The sequence below is a fragment of the Garra rufa genome, chromosome 5 (genome assembly GCF_049309525.1).
Source record: "Garra rufa chromosome 5, GarRuf1.0, whole genome shotgun sequence".
NCBI lineage: Eukaryota > Metazoa > Chordata > Actinopteri > Cypriniformes > Cyprinidae > Garra > Garra rufa.
In genome coordinates this window covers 4706174-4723960 of record NC_133365.1, presented here as the reverse complement: position 1 = coordinate 4723960, position 17787 = coordinate 4706174, and the positions used below count along the sequence as shown (strand labels likewise).

The 17787-nt window shown below is 34.7% G+C and overlaps 1 protein-coding gene across 1 annotated transcript; it reads right to left on the bottom strand.

Annotated features, from left to right (window-relative positions):
• Positions 1-1887: 1887 nt before the first annotated feature.
• On the bottom strand, positions 1888-17271 carry b4galt4 (UDP-Gal:betaGlcNAc beta 1,4- galactosyltransferase, polypeptide 4). The gene is made up of 6 exons (XM_073840784.1): positions 16903-17271; positions 13170-13402; positions 9974-10161; positions 6986-7108; positions 6669-6773; positions 1888-3419 (listed from the first exon to the last, which is right to left on the bottom strand). Exons 1-6 carry the CDS (start codon positions 17159-17161, stop codon positions 3278-3280), a joined length of 1050 nt encoding a protein of 349 aa, XP_073696885.1. The 5' UTR covers positions 17162-17271; the 3' UTR covers positions 1888-3277.
• Positions 17272-17787: the final 516 nt, after the last annotated feature.

Sequence of the window (17787 nt, the reverse complement as noted above, 5' to 3'; positions counted from 1 at the left end):
GCCTGGTACGGCACGGAACGATTACAAACCGTTCTCGGCCCGGAATTCTCGGCACGGTTAGACAACCGTGCTGAACCGGGCTGATAAAATGCGTTTGCATGGCGTCGCCACGCTGTTGCCTGGCTACCAGTTTCTCTATGGCTAAGCGGGTGCGCAGTAAACAGATACGGTAAATATAAATACAAATGGCTGAGACACTTTGGTCTGTGGATGAAACATTTGCTCTAATATTGATATTTGGGCAGAAAGAAAAATTCAACAACAGCTGGAGGGTGCAAAGAGAAACGAAAAAGTTTTTTTTTTTTTAATTATAGAGCAGTGTCTTGCAGAGAAGGGCATTAAGTTTCAAAACAGTGCCGGGAAAAAAAAAAAAAACTCAAACATACATATCGCGTCCAAAAGGACAATAACAGTAGATGCGGGGCTTGCATTACCAAGGCAACGACTGACTCATTTGTATTTACATTCCAAATAGTTCCGTTATCTGCACCGCAGTGGAAAATCAAACCGTATCCGTGCCGACTGGCCCGAATAGGCACGGAACAGAACGGTTACGCATTGAGAACGGTTCGGCCCGATAGTGGAAAAGTGGCTTCCTATGCCACGTAACAGTTTCATCTATTCAATAGTACTCGTGACTGGCACTCCCACAAAAGTAATGCCTATTAACTGAGGCTATATGCTCTCTCCCTGATATTATATGACAATGCTGTTTTGAATTTCAAGAAATAGGTTCTTTTTAGCTTGGACACTGGGCCCTTTTTAATGGCATTCCAGGTAGATGAGTCAACTGTTTGCCCTCTATTCTTGGCACAGTTACGTTTGAAATGTAAACTACGGACAAAAACTATTGTTCTTGGTTTTGGAAGAGGAATCCCACTTGACTATGATATTTCTGTTACTATCACTAGTCAGTTAGAAAATGGTGCAACACAGCTTGCTCTGCAATGCAGTAGCTTCATAAAAAACTTGACCAGTAGTTTCCAAACAATGCAAAAAATAATGTATATTATTTGAAGTTTTGTACTTCAATACACACTAATAGATATTTGATATTTGACTTGCAATGCTGCAAAAACAGCTCTTGTTTGGATTGAGGCATGGACTACACCAGACCTCTGAATGTGTCCTGTAGCATCGGACACCAAGACATCATTTAAGATCTGCCAGTTCCAAGGTGGGGTCTCAATGGATTGGAAATGTTGGCACATCATCCCATAGAAGCTCAATTGGACTGAGATTTGAGGAGTTTGGAGACCAAGGCAACACCTTGAACTCTTTGCTGTTCTTCAAACCATTCCTGAACAATTTTGGCAGTGTGTCAGGATGTGTTATCCTGCTGAAAATGGCCACTACCATCAGGGAATACCGTTACCATGAAGGGCTGTGTGTGGTCAGCACATAGTTTAGGTAGGTAGTATGTCAAAGTAACATCCACGTGAACACCAGGACTCAAGGTTTTCCCAGCAGAACATTGTCCAGAGCAAAACACTGGCTTCTTCCTATAGTGCATCCTGACGCCATCTCTTTAAATAATGCACATGCACTCATCACCTGGAAATGTTCTTCCATTCCTCCATGGTCCAGTTCTGACACTCACATGCCCATTGTAGGCACTTTCAGCAGTGATCATGGGCATCAAGGACAGCAACTGCGCTACAGTGCATGTTCTGACAGCTTTCTGTCATGCCGAGCATTGTTTTTCAATATGAGCTACAGGCCACACCAGGCTATTATTAAAAGTTTCTTTAATAATACATTTTATATCAATTATTTGAATGACAACAATCCAAAATCTAGTGCCTGTAGTGAGTAGTATGCTTAGATCACACATAAAGCCATAAACCTGGAAACCTGTATACAACATATTTGACAAAAGCTACTGTGTATATTTAATATTCTTTATTGCAGTATTAACATCAGTAAACTGTCTTTTCATCAATAGCCGACACACATAGCTTCAACACTGCATCAGTGGTAGGCACTTTCCATGAAAAGGGTACAAATCCAGACTTCAAACTCTTGTAAAAAGTTTCCTTTATCAACAAAGATTGTTTAAAATGGAGCGCTTCACATTCAAAGAAACCTCAAGAGGTCAAACAACATATACTTTTTATTAAATCACAATTTTAAGAGAGCTGGCTGAAGTAGAGATTTTCAGTGTTTTTAGAGGTAAATACTTGTGTGGTAACTTCATTTTAGATAGCCAGTTTTGCACAGAACATGATTTTTGCCCTTTTGACTGCTTTACAAAAAGAAATAAAAGTAATTTATACCCTATTCACGGAAAGTTCTCATGAATATTCACAAACCTTTGCCCATGATTTCTGCACAGTATAAAATTCATAAAATGTTCACAGTTACAACACCCAAATTATTGTAAGTGTCTGCCACAGAATGTAAAATTTAAAGAAAAACTGAGAATTTTAATTATGAAGCCAGCTTTTCTGGAATAAAAAAAAAACGCAAATCATATCAAACCAGTAACGTTCACAGAAAATAAGAGGTTACTTAAAAAGATTGCACTTTTTATAGTTTTTACAGTGCAATTGTTTAAAGAATTGTCTGATTGTGTATTTGTTCTTTAAAAAATTACATGATATTATCCTAAGCAGACAAAATCTTTTTTTCTCTGATCATAAATTTTATGAGTGAGCAGCCATTCTGTCTGAACAATGAAAAATGTAAAATAATTAACCCATCTACAGCTACATTTCACTGAAATGAAACTGAACTGATTAAACCATATCATTGGACCCAAACACCTACTACGATATCTACAATTTTCCACCAGATTGATTTATTATAAAGCATGTTCAGCTGGAATCATCATTGTAGAACATGCAGACTTGTTATAAAGACTCAAGTACACCTCCTCTGCCCATATACATGCATGTCTAAATCAAGATTTAGATCTACATAATATATACCTATTGGCCCATCAGGTACAGCTCCTCTGTTTTCCATTACCTCCAGATGTTGTGCCAAATTCTGTAGTGAGTACAGAACACCTATAACTTCATATAAATTAGTTGTGGTTTCAACCCCGAAAGGTTTACCTGATCAGACTAACTCAATTCTACTCGATTACTGTAATACTTAGAAAGTAGTGTTTGATCAGAATGCTGGCCGTTTTATCTTGCAGGGCCATAAAGAGTAACGTTGGACAGATCCATAGTGCAACTTGGTGTGAAGAACAACAACAACACCTAGCACTAGATCTGCAAGGCACTGGGTTTCAACGCAAACCGTCTCTTAAATGTCAGTCTCCAAAAGCTCAATGATCTCGCTCCGGCCGGCCAATGTCCACGGTGACGTTAATGTAGAGTGGGGCTCTTTGGACAGACAGAACTTTGTAGGAACAGGTGTTCAAACCATCAGTTTTCCACGCCTGATGAGTGCGCCGTAACAGACGCATCCTGTGTTGGACAAAGCCAAAACAAAGCATTAATAAATACCACACTGAAAATACACATATCTCAAGTCTCTCTCTTTTGGAAACCTTTACATTTACATTTAATAATGCTCTACTGATGCGATTAGGCACATAACCATCAGACACTATTTCCTAATGTTCAGGCGATAATGAAAGAGATTCAAACTGCTCAGCACAATCTCAGTCATCATCCACAGAACACCTGGCGAGCCAAAGAAGCAATGGTGGATAAGTAAGATCTGTCACTGCAGAAGCTGATTTATTCAACTATGTAATGCTTATTAGTCTCAATAAATGCTCTTTTTGTACTAAGGATGATGTTCTGAAAATTACAGTTTGTTTTATAGTACGTATATGACTATAGAAGTATTTAAAATTGGTTTAAGAGCAATACAGACTGTATCACTGCAAAAAATGGTTTTCTAGCTTAGATTTTTTGTCTTGTTTCCAGACAAAATATCTAAAAATACTTAAATCAAGAAGGATTTTCTAGATGAGTAAAAATCATTTTCTTGTTTTCAGAAAAAACAAGTCAAAATTAAGTGAGTTTTTGCTTAAAACAAGCAAAATAATCTGCCAATGGGGTAAGAAAAATAATCTAGTTGTCTGCTTGAAATAAGATTTTTTTTTCTTACCCAATTGGCAGATTATTTTGCTTGTTTTAAGCAAAAAACTCACTTAATTTTGACTTGTTTTTACTAAAAACAAGACAACAATTTTTACTTGTCTAGAAAATCCTTCCTGATTCAAGAATTTGTAGAAATTTTGTCTGGAAACAAGACAGAAAATCTAAGTAAGAAAAGCATTTTTTGCAGTGTATAACTTCCATCCTGTTTGACAAATGTACCGAAATTGGTTTCATAATATCAAAATGGCAAAACATGCAGTTAAAAAACGTGAAAACATGACCCTGGACCACAAAAACCAGTCTTAAGTCGCTGGGGTATATTTGTAGCAATAGCCAAAAATACATAGTATGGGTCAAAATGATCATTTTTTCTTTTATGCCAAAAATTATTAGGATATTAAGTAAAGATCATGTTCCATGAAGATATTTTGTAAATTTCCTATTGTAAATATATCAAAACTTTATTTTTGATTAGTAATATGCCTTGCTAAGAACTTTATTTGGAAACTTTAAAAGGCAATTTTCTCAGTATTTTGATATTTTTACACCCTCAGATTGCAGATTTTCAAATAGTTGTATTTTGGCCAAATATAGCACAGTTGACTGGAAACAACGAGGCCAATTTTCAACCCACCTTTACTCCCTAGGTATCTGTGAAATGCTGCATATCAATTTTTTTTTTATTATTTCAGACACTAAAAGTGCCCTCTTTTGGGGCAAGCTTTTCATTAAAGGAGTAGTTCACTTTCATAACAACAATGCACAGATAATGTACTCACCCGCTTGTCATCCAAGATGTTCATGTCTTTCTTTCCTCAGTCGTAAAGAAATTGTTTTTTTGAGGAAAACATTTCAGGATTTCTCTCTTTATAATGGATATGGATGGAGCCCCGAAGTTTGAACTTCCGAAATGCAGCTTAAATGCAGCTTCAAAAGGCTCTAAACGATCCCAGTCGAGGAGGAAGGGTCTTATCTAGCGAAACGATCAGTTATTTTCGAAACAAATTGACAATTTATATACTTTTTAAGCTCAAATGCTGGTCTTGTCTGGTCTCTGTGCAGCGCATGTGTAGTCAGTATAATGCGGGTCAATGCAGTTAGGGGATGTCCAAAAACTCCCATCTCGTTTATGTCTTCAACGTCAAAATCGTCCTACAATGCTGTTTTTACCTTTTTTTTGTAAAGGGCGTTTGAGTTTCTTTGTATGTTCTCTTTGTAAACACTGTGTCGGTACTTTTGGTGATTTTGAAGTTAGGGAAGAAAATGAGATGGGAGTTTTTGGACATACCCTAACTGCATTTACCCCAATCACACAGACTGCGCAAAGACGAGGCAAGACGAGCATTTGAGGTTAAAAAGTATATAAATTGTCAATTTGTTTTGAAAATAACTGATCATTTCTCTAGATACGGCTGGGATCGTTTAGAGCCTTTTGAAGCTGCATTTAAGCTGCATTTCGGAAGTTCAAACTTCGGGGCGCCATCAGTATCCATCATAAAGAGAGAAATCCTGAAATGTTTTCCTCAAAAAAACAATTTCTTTACGACTGAGGAAAGAAAGGCATGAACATCTTGGATGACAAGGGGGTGAGTACATTATCTGTACATTGTTGTTATGAAAGTGAACTAATCCTTTAACATCAGTTTTTTTAATGCATGTCAATGAAGGAAAGGCTTTAATATAACTTCAGTAAACTGACTTTTGTGAGGTATTATATAGATGCCGTTTTTGCAACAGACGTCACAGAGAATTTAGTGACAGGTAGGATCATGTTTATTGCACTACTCTAAATGTTTACTTTTAAGGTGCAAACCATCACTGAAAATTAAAAATTATAAAAATTGAAAGTGATTCAGAATCTGATTTTTATAAGAAATGTGGATCTGAAAAGTTGTGATAATTTGATCATTTTATTATTGTTGATATGTTTGTTTTGGCTTGTAGTTCACAGTGGCTACACTGCAAAAAATGCTTTTCTACCTTAGATTTCTTGTCTTGTTTCCAGCCAAAATATCTAAAAATTCTTAAATCAAGAAGGATTTTCTAGACGAGTAAAAATTATTTTCTTGTTTTCAGAAAAACAACTCAAAATTAAGTGAGCTTTTGCTTAGAACAAGCCAAAAAATCTGCCAATGGGGTAAGAAAAAAAATCTTATTTCAAACAGAAAACAAGATTATTTTTCTTACCCCATTGGCAGATTATTTTGCTTGTTTCAAGCAAAAATGTACTTAATTTTGACTTTTTTTTCTGAAAACAAGACAATAATTTTTACTCATCTAGAAAATCCTTCTTGATGTAAGAGTTTTTAGATATTTTGGCTGGAAACAAGACAAAAAAGCTAAGCTAGAAAAGCATTTTTTGCAGTGTAGTGACTTTAGTACCAGAAATGTAAGACAGTGTCCTTGCATGAAAGTTCTTTTTTTAATTACTTTGAAAAAACGTTTCATTATCACTGGATGTACTAAGCAGATTTTATTATTAGTTTTAATTTAACAATGCATGCTCTCAAAAAATGTTCCTTACTTTAGTTATCTCTTGGAAGACCAGAATTGCACTCTAATCTCAGCATTTTACATTTATTTCTCAGTCGCACTTAAACTGACCTGTCTTTATTGACTTGATTGCCGCTGTCCCTTTTGTGAAAGACCATGGTGTATCGCGCCACTTCCGGAGATGGGCGGATTATTGACATTTTCTGCAGCGTCACCCTAAAAAAAAGATGGTTCTGTTAAAATCCAAAACAATCAGAAGAAGAAAGCAATGTTCAGACATAGACCACAGCAGGAACTGACATCTCCTTTTACTAAAACACACACTCGCTTTGCGTTTTCATGTCCTTTTTGACGTTTTAAATATTAAAAAAGCCATTTTGTGAGTACTTGTAAACTTCCTAAACCATATCGTCCCAAGTTTCTCCTACCTAATTCTCAGGTCATCGTCCTCTCCACCCCAGCCCCAGTAGGAGTTTGGGAAGCCATTGACCTTGAAGAACTGCTCCTTGGTCATGGCCGAAACTCCGCCGAAGTAACCTTTGTATCTGAGTCTGGAAGTGACAAGCAAAAAGTGATGAATGTCTTACTCAGACTTAACATTCTTAGAACTATCGCAAAACATACATCTCCATAATGCACAATGCAAAATACCTACATAATATTTTACAAGAAACAACTATTTTAGCTTTTTCATTTTATAAAAAAAAAATAATAATAATTATCTACAAACAAAATGCATGTGAATTGATTAATTTTATTTGCATGCATGTAGCTCCTACTTGCAGACTAAAGCCAAATAATTGTTTTAAAACAAATCAGTGACTCCAGGATTTTGTGATTTTGCAATTGCAATGAATTTTTAATAGGGCAACTAGCAATATAAGCTTATCAAACACCATAAAAGATAATATTTCACATTTGAAGTGATTTGTATCTGGCAAATCATTCATTTACGACCTACACTTCAACCTGACCGCTTCCAAAAGCTGTGAAAGACACACGGTTGCACAATGCTTGCTTATTTTGTTTTGTTTGTTTTATATTGCTTGTGAAATGTTGGACAAAAGGAACCACTATAAACTACTAAACTACTATACATGATAGTGAATATAATGTTTATTAGGGTGAATATTTGGTCATGATCATGCATGGTTTCACTAGGAATTAGGACTGTGCAATTAATCGAAATTCATTTTCGATTTCAGCTTCGGACGATCATTAAAATACAGTAATGGAGATGGATCCGTGTGGCTCTTAAAGCGGCAACAAATAATATTCCTTCTGCCGTCTCTGTGCTTAATGTTAATAAAACATAAAAATCACTCACTGCTCTTGAATGAAGGACTTTTGTAGTTTTAATGAGGAACAAAGCATGTTTACAGTGAAGATGCTGTTTTATTTTACATTCAAATTACATTTTATTTCTGTAGTATTGTCAGACTACTTTAAACTTAAAAATAGTCAGTATTTTAAAAAAAAATCTTTATTAATTTATTATTCTTTATTATTGTCATATTAATATTTTTCTAAATTTCCATATTTTGTTTCTATTGTATTGCCATCTTTAAATTAATCACTAATATAAAGTTTTGGACTCATAATTGTGTTAAACAATCGTGATAATGATTTTTTGCCAAAATCGAACAGCCCTACTAGGAATTTAGATTTTCAAAAGTACATTAATTTACTTGATTCAAACTTTTTACTATATCAAGTGAATGCAATTACTGATACTACTATTATAGTTATTATCTATTTACTACAACACTTTTGCCCTGATTTACAGTCATTTATGACGATCACTTTGAGACAAATGGTTTTTGTTTGTCATGCATCTCCTAGCTTTTCTCTGTAACTATTTTTCTCTACAGTGCCTTGCATTTTTTCACATTTTGTTATGTTGCTGCCTTATGTTAAACTACTTTAAATTATTTTTTTCCCCACATCAATCTGCACTCCCTCCAAAAATCGGAAATGACGTCAGCGCAGGGTAAAGTCAGTTCCGTTGCAGGTCTGCGCCTATTATTTTAATATGCTCTTGTCTCAAATAATGCCTTTTACCTTTTCTGTTTTGTCTGTTTTCCAAGTTGTTGTTATATAATCAACAAAGAAACAACATTTTTACTTGTTTGTGATTTATATGGCCACTCGGACCGCTGACTCCTCAATATAATATAGAAAAATAGCTATAGTTTCTGTTCTCAATCTCTGGTATATTTAAGCTATTTTCTCAATTTACTCAGTCATTTCCCTCGAATCACTACATCATGGTAAATTATGACAGCATTTGACAGCCTTTATATCCAAATGCACATTTTCCCAAGATTAAATTAAACGATTCTGAGTCCGGATGATGCCTAAACTCAATACAGCAACGTAATCCAGATCCAAATGGAATAAAGCCATTAATCTGAGTATTTTGTTTAGTATTATATTATTTTATTATGCATATCCCTGGGCACATTATGCAACGTACATTTACACCGTAAAATGAATAATGCAAAGGAGAGCAAGTAGAAAATGCAACATTACTTTAATAATAATAACAACATTAATAATCGCGAAAAAAACTGACGTGAAGAGTGATAATGCACAGCCAGCACCAAATAGACAGAACGGCAAAACTCAAAACTGTGCTGTATTATAAGTGCTATCATTCATAATTAAATAAACATAGTCTTTGTGATGACCAGAAGCTGACACAAAGTTTTTGAAAAAATGTTTGCTATTTTTAGAGTAAAACCCCGGTATATATCTTAGTATCATAGTATCTATTTTGTAAAAATAGACTTAGATTGCTGAACTTACGCATGTTAAGTACGGCCGCTGCTGTCACCGGAAAAACTTTTACCCTGCGAGCCCCAATCCGGAAGCCAGAAACACGGAAATGTGAAAAAGGCTAATGAGCAATCCAGTCATTATATAGATCAGTGGGAAAAACTAATTTAAAGCAGTTTAACATAATGCTGCAACAAAACGTGAAAAAAAATGAAGGGGTATGAATACTTTTGCAAGGCACTGTAATTAGTTTTTCTTTGTAGTTATAAAAAAAAATGGTGCATGATGCCTTGTGCTTTTTAAAATCTGTTGAGACGTCACTCTTTTGGACATAGAGAGCTAATTACAAAAGGAAGAGGGTGTGTTTATTACCTCTTGTGATACAAAAGGAGATGAAGTGTTTGGTCGCACTTCAATAGGGTTTGTTATTTAAAATGCAAAATATCTGAACTACTAATCACTACAGAACAATGCAGTTAAACTAGTAGCGTCGGTGCTTTTAGTTACTTCCGACACTTCTATTGCTTTAGTATTTTAGAGATAAACAGTACTTCTAAATGTTTTCAGTCTAACCTAAGTCTTGTGTGTTTAAATCCAAGAATGTGTGTTTGTTAAACGAAGGAGAGAGCATTACTCACTTGTACCCCGTGGAATTCCTCCCCACTACTAAGTGCTTGGGCTGTTCCCCACACATGTAAAAATTATGATCGTTCTCAGGAACTAGATCAACATCATGGAAGATGAAACAGTCCCAGCTCTGGTCGTTCAGAGCCTCGAGGTAGCCAACATTTAATAACTTTGCTCTGTTAAATGTGGCATCTCCAGCCTACAAGACAAACAGACACATACTAATACCAGAATAAATTAACAAATGATTATGTGTACACTGCCAGTGACGTAAAGAGTCAGAGAGTTGCTTTTAATAATTTTGTAGTGTTTATTTTCTTCAGCAAGAAAATAATTGTTGTAAGCTTTGAATCTGACCTTAAATGTTTTTACTGGCAGAACTAGAAAAAGCTGTTTTATGACATGAGAAAAAAAAAACATGCATGCCTTTTAAAACACCTTGAGCATCAGAGCCTATCATTTTTATTTTCCTAACCATGCATTTCCTCAAAACAAAAACTCTACAACGTTGTTTTTTCATGCACCTGTCAAGGAGATTTTGGGCTTTTTGTTTTTTCATAAAGTGTTTTTTTTTTTTTCAGACTAGTGGAAAGACTTCAAAGGCTGTTTTCTCAAAATGAGGTTTTTCTCCTACACTGAGCCATAAATCTCCACTTCAGCAGCACTTACACACACCACACTTTACAGTTTTATTCTGGTCTATATCCTGAAGGTTTTTACAGAGGGATTTGTTCATGTAGAATTTGCTTGATTTTATACAATATTGTATTCCCCCTAAAATTGTAAAAAATTGTGTTTTCTGAATTATGGCATGACAAAATGAGAATCTCCTCTGTAAAAACATTAGACTCTAATGTCAAAAAATAAATAAACAAGAATTTTGAAACTGACTTCATCCAGTGTTTAGATTTTTGTACTAGAAATATGCAAATTAGCACATACTTCATTAAATAATGCTTATTTGCATATTTAAACCTAACATTTTGAAAACTTGTAATACAAAAATTGTTTGCAATTATCAATGGAATCAATCAACTGGGTAAGTAAGGTGGTAACTATTAGTTAATTTTTTTTCCCCTATTCACCTGCAGTGTCTCGCTTTAACATATTCATATTACCAACATCAGCTGGTGGCATTTATCTCTATTGTTGGTTTTTGTTTTCAAGTTATTTGTAATATGAAAACAATTAAGAACTAAAGTCAAAGAAAGCTGAAAAAGACAAAAACTGCAAAAACAGACAACTGCCAACATTTACTTGTCAATTCGGGAGTCAGAAACTTGGCTTGCTCAGTCACTGAAATAACGAGAACGATGAGACGTTCAAGTTTCTGTATATAACTAACATAAAAAAAGAGCGTCTTTCCAAATGGACTCAATGTTAGGAAAGAGAGTTTAATATTTGCAAGGCTACCAGTTTTTGCACAACAGATTGTTTGGTGATGGTGTAACAATGTATTTGAGGCTTTGCAAACAGACTGTGCAAACTATAACGGACCCATGAGCAAAGCCATAAGTAAACACTCTTATGCATTTTACATATGAAGAAGGCGTATACATTTGAGTCTCAACAGTATAGAACCAATAAAGTTCTCTTTCGACAACAGAGCAAGTAGGAAACGCTCATAAAACTAGGGATGCACCGAAATGAAAATTCTTGGCCAAAGCCGAACAAAATTAAACACTGGGCAAAAACCGATTACCAAACTGCTTTTTTTTTTTTTTTTTTTCACCATTGCATGAATTAAATAGCCGAAATGTCAAAATGTGCTTTTTACAGTTTTTTCTTGCTTTTCAAAAAAAAAAACAAATCAATTACAAAACAGCAATTTTAAAATATTTACTTAACATTTTGAACATTCTAGCAGACGCTAAAGCCTACCAAAAAAGCATAATTTAACTTAAAATTAATAAGTTAGTAAAATAATATTCCTTGGCAAATTTTTAAGACCCCCTTCTTGAATCAGGCATGTGTTTTTAACGTACAAATAATTCTTCAACGAAAATGAAGAGACATTTTAGTATAGTTTTTAATTTGTAAACCACATTTAGTCTCGTTTTTATTCATCAATGATATTGCATTATACATTTAATTATAGTCATCGTCACATGACCAGCATTTACTTTTTGTCTCATTTTCCGTCACGTGATAAAGGTTCGTTGACGACGATATTTAGTCATAATTTTCGTTGACGAAAGCAACACTACCTTCAAGAAGAGCTCAGTCCTAGTTTTGTGAATGATTGTCATCTTTGGTCTTTGAACCCTGGCTAAGGAGCTGCTGTCAGAATAAATACAATTGGTGTCTGGTGTATTAGACAACAGAACGTTCTGGAGTTGATTGACTAATGGCTTGTGTGAGAAGCACATCACAATTTAAGTCATAATTAAGTTGGCTAGAGCAACTTACTGAAATGCTATTTAAACTGGCTAGTGACATGCTAATCATGCTAACATGCTAATCGCATTAGAAACATGCTAACGACATGCTAATCATGCTAGTAACATGCTAATAACTTGCTAGTCATGATAGAAACATGCTATCAACATGCTAATCATGCTAGAAACATGCTAATCAGGCTAGAAACATGCAAACAACAAGCTAATCATGCTAGAAACACGCTAACAACAAGCTAATCAGGCTAGAAACACGTTAACAACATGCTAATCAGGCTAGAAACACGTTAACATGCTAATCAGGCTAGAGAAATGCTAACAACATTTCAGGACAAATTAATGCCTATGCACATTTCTCTCGGCTTCTGCATAGGTTTCTGTTCTATAGTTTCGGCCTCTTAGACCTTTTTTAATTTTTATTTATTTTTAAAAATTTATTTATTTTTCTTGGCTTCTGCCTAGGTTTCCCGTCTGTAGTTTCTATGGCTTCGGCGTCTTTGATGTTTTAATTTATTTTTTTATTTTTTCTCTTCTTCTGTCTAGGTTTCTCATCTAAGGTTTCTATGGCTTTGGCCTCTTTGATTTTTTTTTATTTTTTATTTTGTGCTTGGAAGGATTTTTGTGTCTTTCTCGGACAGTTTTAAATGCTTCCACACTGACCACATGTTTTTTGCATTAGTGCACGCCTCTATTTGATCGCGTCACATCATTGTTCGGTATAATATATTCAGTCTTATTGCTTATTTCGGTTTCGTTTGCCAAAGATTCGGTGCATCCCTACATAAAAGCCCTCAATGGGAGTTTCTCCTACCTGGTGAATGACATAGATGGCGTAGTGAAGCTGCTGTCTCTGTAAGAAGGGGTGAAGGTGGTGTAAGAGGTAGAGCAGGTGCTTCTCTCTGTTTCGGTGAGGGATCAGGATGGCCACACTTTGTCTGGCCGTACAGTCAGAGGGGTTGTACTGACCCTCCACCACCTCCCCGTTTTCGCTCTCTACCTGCCCTATCGTCAGCGAGGGATCAAATGACAGCTTGATAGCGCCTCCTGTGGAGAAGAACAATCAGAAATAAATAAACACACATGGACACAGGCCCACAAGTAAGTGAGAGGCCCACGGACCAGGTGCAGTCCTTAAATACAGCACCAGCTGGGGCCCACATTAATTACAGGGCCCCATCTTTGGAAACAAGCCTGAATTAGCAAGCAGCTGTGGAAGGAAAAAACAGTGATGTGTAAACATTGACATTCACATAGAGGTGGTTCCCACATGTTTTTCTGTGTTGCAGTTTCACGGTTCAGATCTTTATCCTGTATTATCAGCTCAGTTTCAGAGTTACTGGTATATACAAAAAACAGTGACATTTACAGAAATTTTTATAGTAACTATAGTAAAACGAAAGTCAAATTTTTGACAGAACAACAAGTTAAGACCTAAATGGTGAGCTGTATAAACTTATATGTGACTCTGGACCACAAAACCTGATATAAGTGTATTATTATTATTTTTTTTTTTGTAACTGAGATTTATAACTGTATGTAACTGAAAACTGAATAATCCATTGATATATGGTTTGTTAGGATAGGACAATATTTGGCCGAGATACAACTATTTGAAAATCTGGAATCTGAGTGTGCAAAAAAAGAAATAAAAAAGAAATCGCCTTTAAAGTTGTCCAAATGATGTTCTTAGCAATGCATATTCCAAACTAAAAATATATATTTTTAACATATTTAGAGTAGGAAATTTACAAAATATCTTCACGGAACACGATCTTTACTTTTAGATTTTTTGCATAAAAGAAAAATTGATAATTTTGACCCATTCTGTGTATTTTTGACTATTGCTACAAATACACTCATGCTGCTCAAGACTGGTTTTCCAAAGTTCCAAAAAGTAACAAAAATGCACTACAAAAGTACCGTATAGCCGTTCAGAAGATTATAGTCTTATAAAGCAATTTGATAGGCTTGTGTGAGAAGCACATCACAATTTAAGTCATAATTAAGTTGGCTAGAGCAACTTACTGAAATGCTATTTAAACTGGCTAGTGACATGCTAATCATGCTAACATGCTAATCGCATTAGAAACATGCTAACGACATGCTAATCATGCTAGTAACATGCTAATAACTTGCTAGTCATGATAGAAACATGCTATCAACATGCTAATCATGCTAGAAACATGCTAATCAGGCTAGAAACATGCAAACAACAAGCTAATCATGCTAGAAACACGCTAACAACAAGCTAATCAGGCTAGAAACACGTTAACAACATGCTAATCAGGCTAGAAACACGTTAACATGCTAATCAGGCTAGAGAAATGCTAACAACATGTTAATCATGATAGTAACTGGCTAATCATGCTTGTAATGCTAACATCATGCTAACATTCTAAACATGCTATCTACATACTAGTTACACACTAATCATGTTAGAAACATGCTAGAAAAATGCTAGCGACATGCTAATCATGTTAAAAACATGCTAGCGACATGCTAATCATGCTAAAAACATGCTAGCGACAAGCTAATCATGCTAAAAACATGCTAGCGACATGCTAAAAACATGCTAGCGACAAGCTAATCATGCTAAAAACATGCTAACGACAAGCTAATCATGCTAAAAACATGCTAACGACAAGCTAATCATGCTAAAAACATGCTATCAACACACTATTGACATGTTAATCATGTTACAAACTTACTAGAAACATGCTAGCATCAAGCTAGCAACTTGCTAATCATGTTAACTGCATGCTAGTAACATGTTAAATAAGTTAGAAACACGTTATCTATCCATTTATCTGACAGACTGTATTGTCTTCAAGCTTTAAAACTACTTTAAACTTCAATCTTTTTTTGACTGAAAACCATCAAATTTCTACAATTTCTTCTTTTGCAACTTTTTAAAACTTTTAAAAACAAACTTTTTCACACTTTCTTATCAGGTTTTTCAAGCCAAGTTAAAGATGTCTTGACAAACTTTTTTTAAATTTTTTTAACCTAGTTCTACAATAATCTTCCCCTTTTATGGACCTATTTGTGTGTTCAAAAATGACAATGTGTATGGCTTGAGTACCACCGAGAACAAGATATATTTGGCAGTATAGGTCATCATGCATTTTCCCTGGAGAAATAACAGACTGGAACATCCTGCTTGGGCGTTTTCTCATTTTACATTCTTAGAAATAAAGGCACCAAAGCTGTCACTGAGACAGTACCTTTTCAAAAGGAACACCTTTTATCCTAAAACGTCTGCATTGGTACCTCGAAAGTACATACTACACTGCAAAAAATGCTTTTCTTACTTAGATTTTTTGTCTTGTTTCCAGCCAAAATATCTAAAACATTCTTAAATCAAGAAGGATTTTCTTGACGAGGAAAATTATTGTCTTGTTTTCAGAAAAAAACAAGTCAAAATGAAGTGAGTTTTTGCTTAGAACAAGCTAAATAATCTCTCAGTGGGGTAAGAAAAATAATCTTGTTTTCCGTTTGAAATAAGGCAGATTATTTTGCTTTTTCCAAGGAAAAACTCACTTAATTTTGACTTATAATAATAATTAGTACTCGTCTAGAAAATCCTTCTTGATTTAAGAATGTTTTAGATATTTTGGCTGGAAACAAGAAAAAAAATCTAAGTAAGAAAAGCATCTTTTGCAGTGTATTACATAAAAGATACTGCTCCATGACAAGATTTTATACCTTTATTACTGAGATATTTTGTCTTGTTTCCAGCCAAAATATCTAAAATTTCTTAGGATTTTCTAGACGAGGAAAAATTGTCTTGTTTTCAGAAAAAACTAGTCAAAATTAAGTGTTTTTTTTTTAAGCAAAATAATCTGCCAATGGGGTAAGAAAAAAATCTTGTTTTCCGTTTGAAATAAGATTTTTTTTGCTTACCCCATTGTCAGATTATTTTGCTTTTACTGGGGAAAAACTCTGGGGAAAAAACTTTTTTCTAGAAACAAGACAAAAAAAAAATATCAAAAAGTAAGAAAAGCATTTTTTTTACAGTGTAGTACATAAAAGATACACCTTTATTACTTAGATATTTTGTATTGTTTCTAGCCAAAATATCTAAAAATTCTTAAATCAACAAGGGTTTTCTAAAAAAAAAATAATAATAATAATTTTACTCTAAAAAGTAAAAATAAAAAAAGTAAAAAAAGCAAGCTAAATAATCTGCCAATGGGGGAAGAAAAAAAAACTTATTTCAGACAGAAAACAAGATTATTTTTCTTACCCCATTGGCAGATTATTTTGCTAGTTTCAAGCAAAAATGTACTTAATATTGACTGAAAACAAGACAATTTTTCCTCATCTAGAAAATCCTTCTTGATTTAAGAATTGTTAGATATTTTGGTTGGAAACAAGACAAGGAAGAAAAGCATTTTGAGATGACATGAGGACTTAATCATAACATAGTTTGGAGGTAACACTTCTTTTAAAACAAAGTTAAACAACTTTTGACCATTCTCTGTACTTGAAGCATAACATTTAATCGAGAAATAAATAAAAAGATAAACTCAGACGAGACTCACGAAGCAGGGGTGACTGCTCTGGACAGCTCTCTTTGACAGCCTGCTCCTCGATGCTCTGCATCATCTCTGATTCCATCTCCATCTGTTCAAACCCAGCCACTTTCTTATCATCAGGAAAATTGAACCCATCCTGGACAGCCTTATCTGTGTCATCATTTGTGAATGTTGCGATCCACGCTACAACGCAAAGACACAGCAGCAGAAGAAACAGACACTTCCCCTTCCTAATGATCTTGAACACGGATGGAAAGAGGCCCATGACTTTAGTTTATCTCGAGGTGAAGTCCAGAGAACAGCAAGCATCTGCTCGAAGATAAACAATCACTCCTAAAGTTGACAAGAGCTCCTCCGAAAGTCTCTTTCATCTGTTTTTTCATTCATTTTTCTCATCTGAAGGAGATTATACTTCACTTGTGAGAAGTATGAAAAAGCTGAAACACAAAAAAAGATTCATATTTACTTTTTCTTAACCACTTGTTGAGTACATGGATTATTGGATTAAGGGGAGACACACTGTTTTTTCATGCACCTGTCAAGTTTGAGATCTTGTTTCGTGTTTCTTTCTTTTATAGCACTTTATCTATTTGTGTCAATAGATTTCAATTACAATACAGATTTTTAAAGGCCAAGAGTTTTTTCTCCTACACTGAGCCATAAATCTCCACTTCAGCAGCACTTACACACACCACACTTTACATTTTTATTCCTGACTATATCCTGAAGGTTTTTACCTTTTTACCTTGTTTTTTTTATACCCATAGCATAGTAAGCTGTTCTAACCCTTGTGCGACCTTATGGACATTTTTATCCTTTTCAGTTTTGTATTTTGTTATAAGTGTGCCTGCAACTGCATCAATTTTGGCTCAGGTGTTTATTTTCATAGAA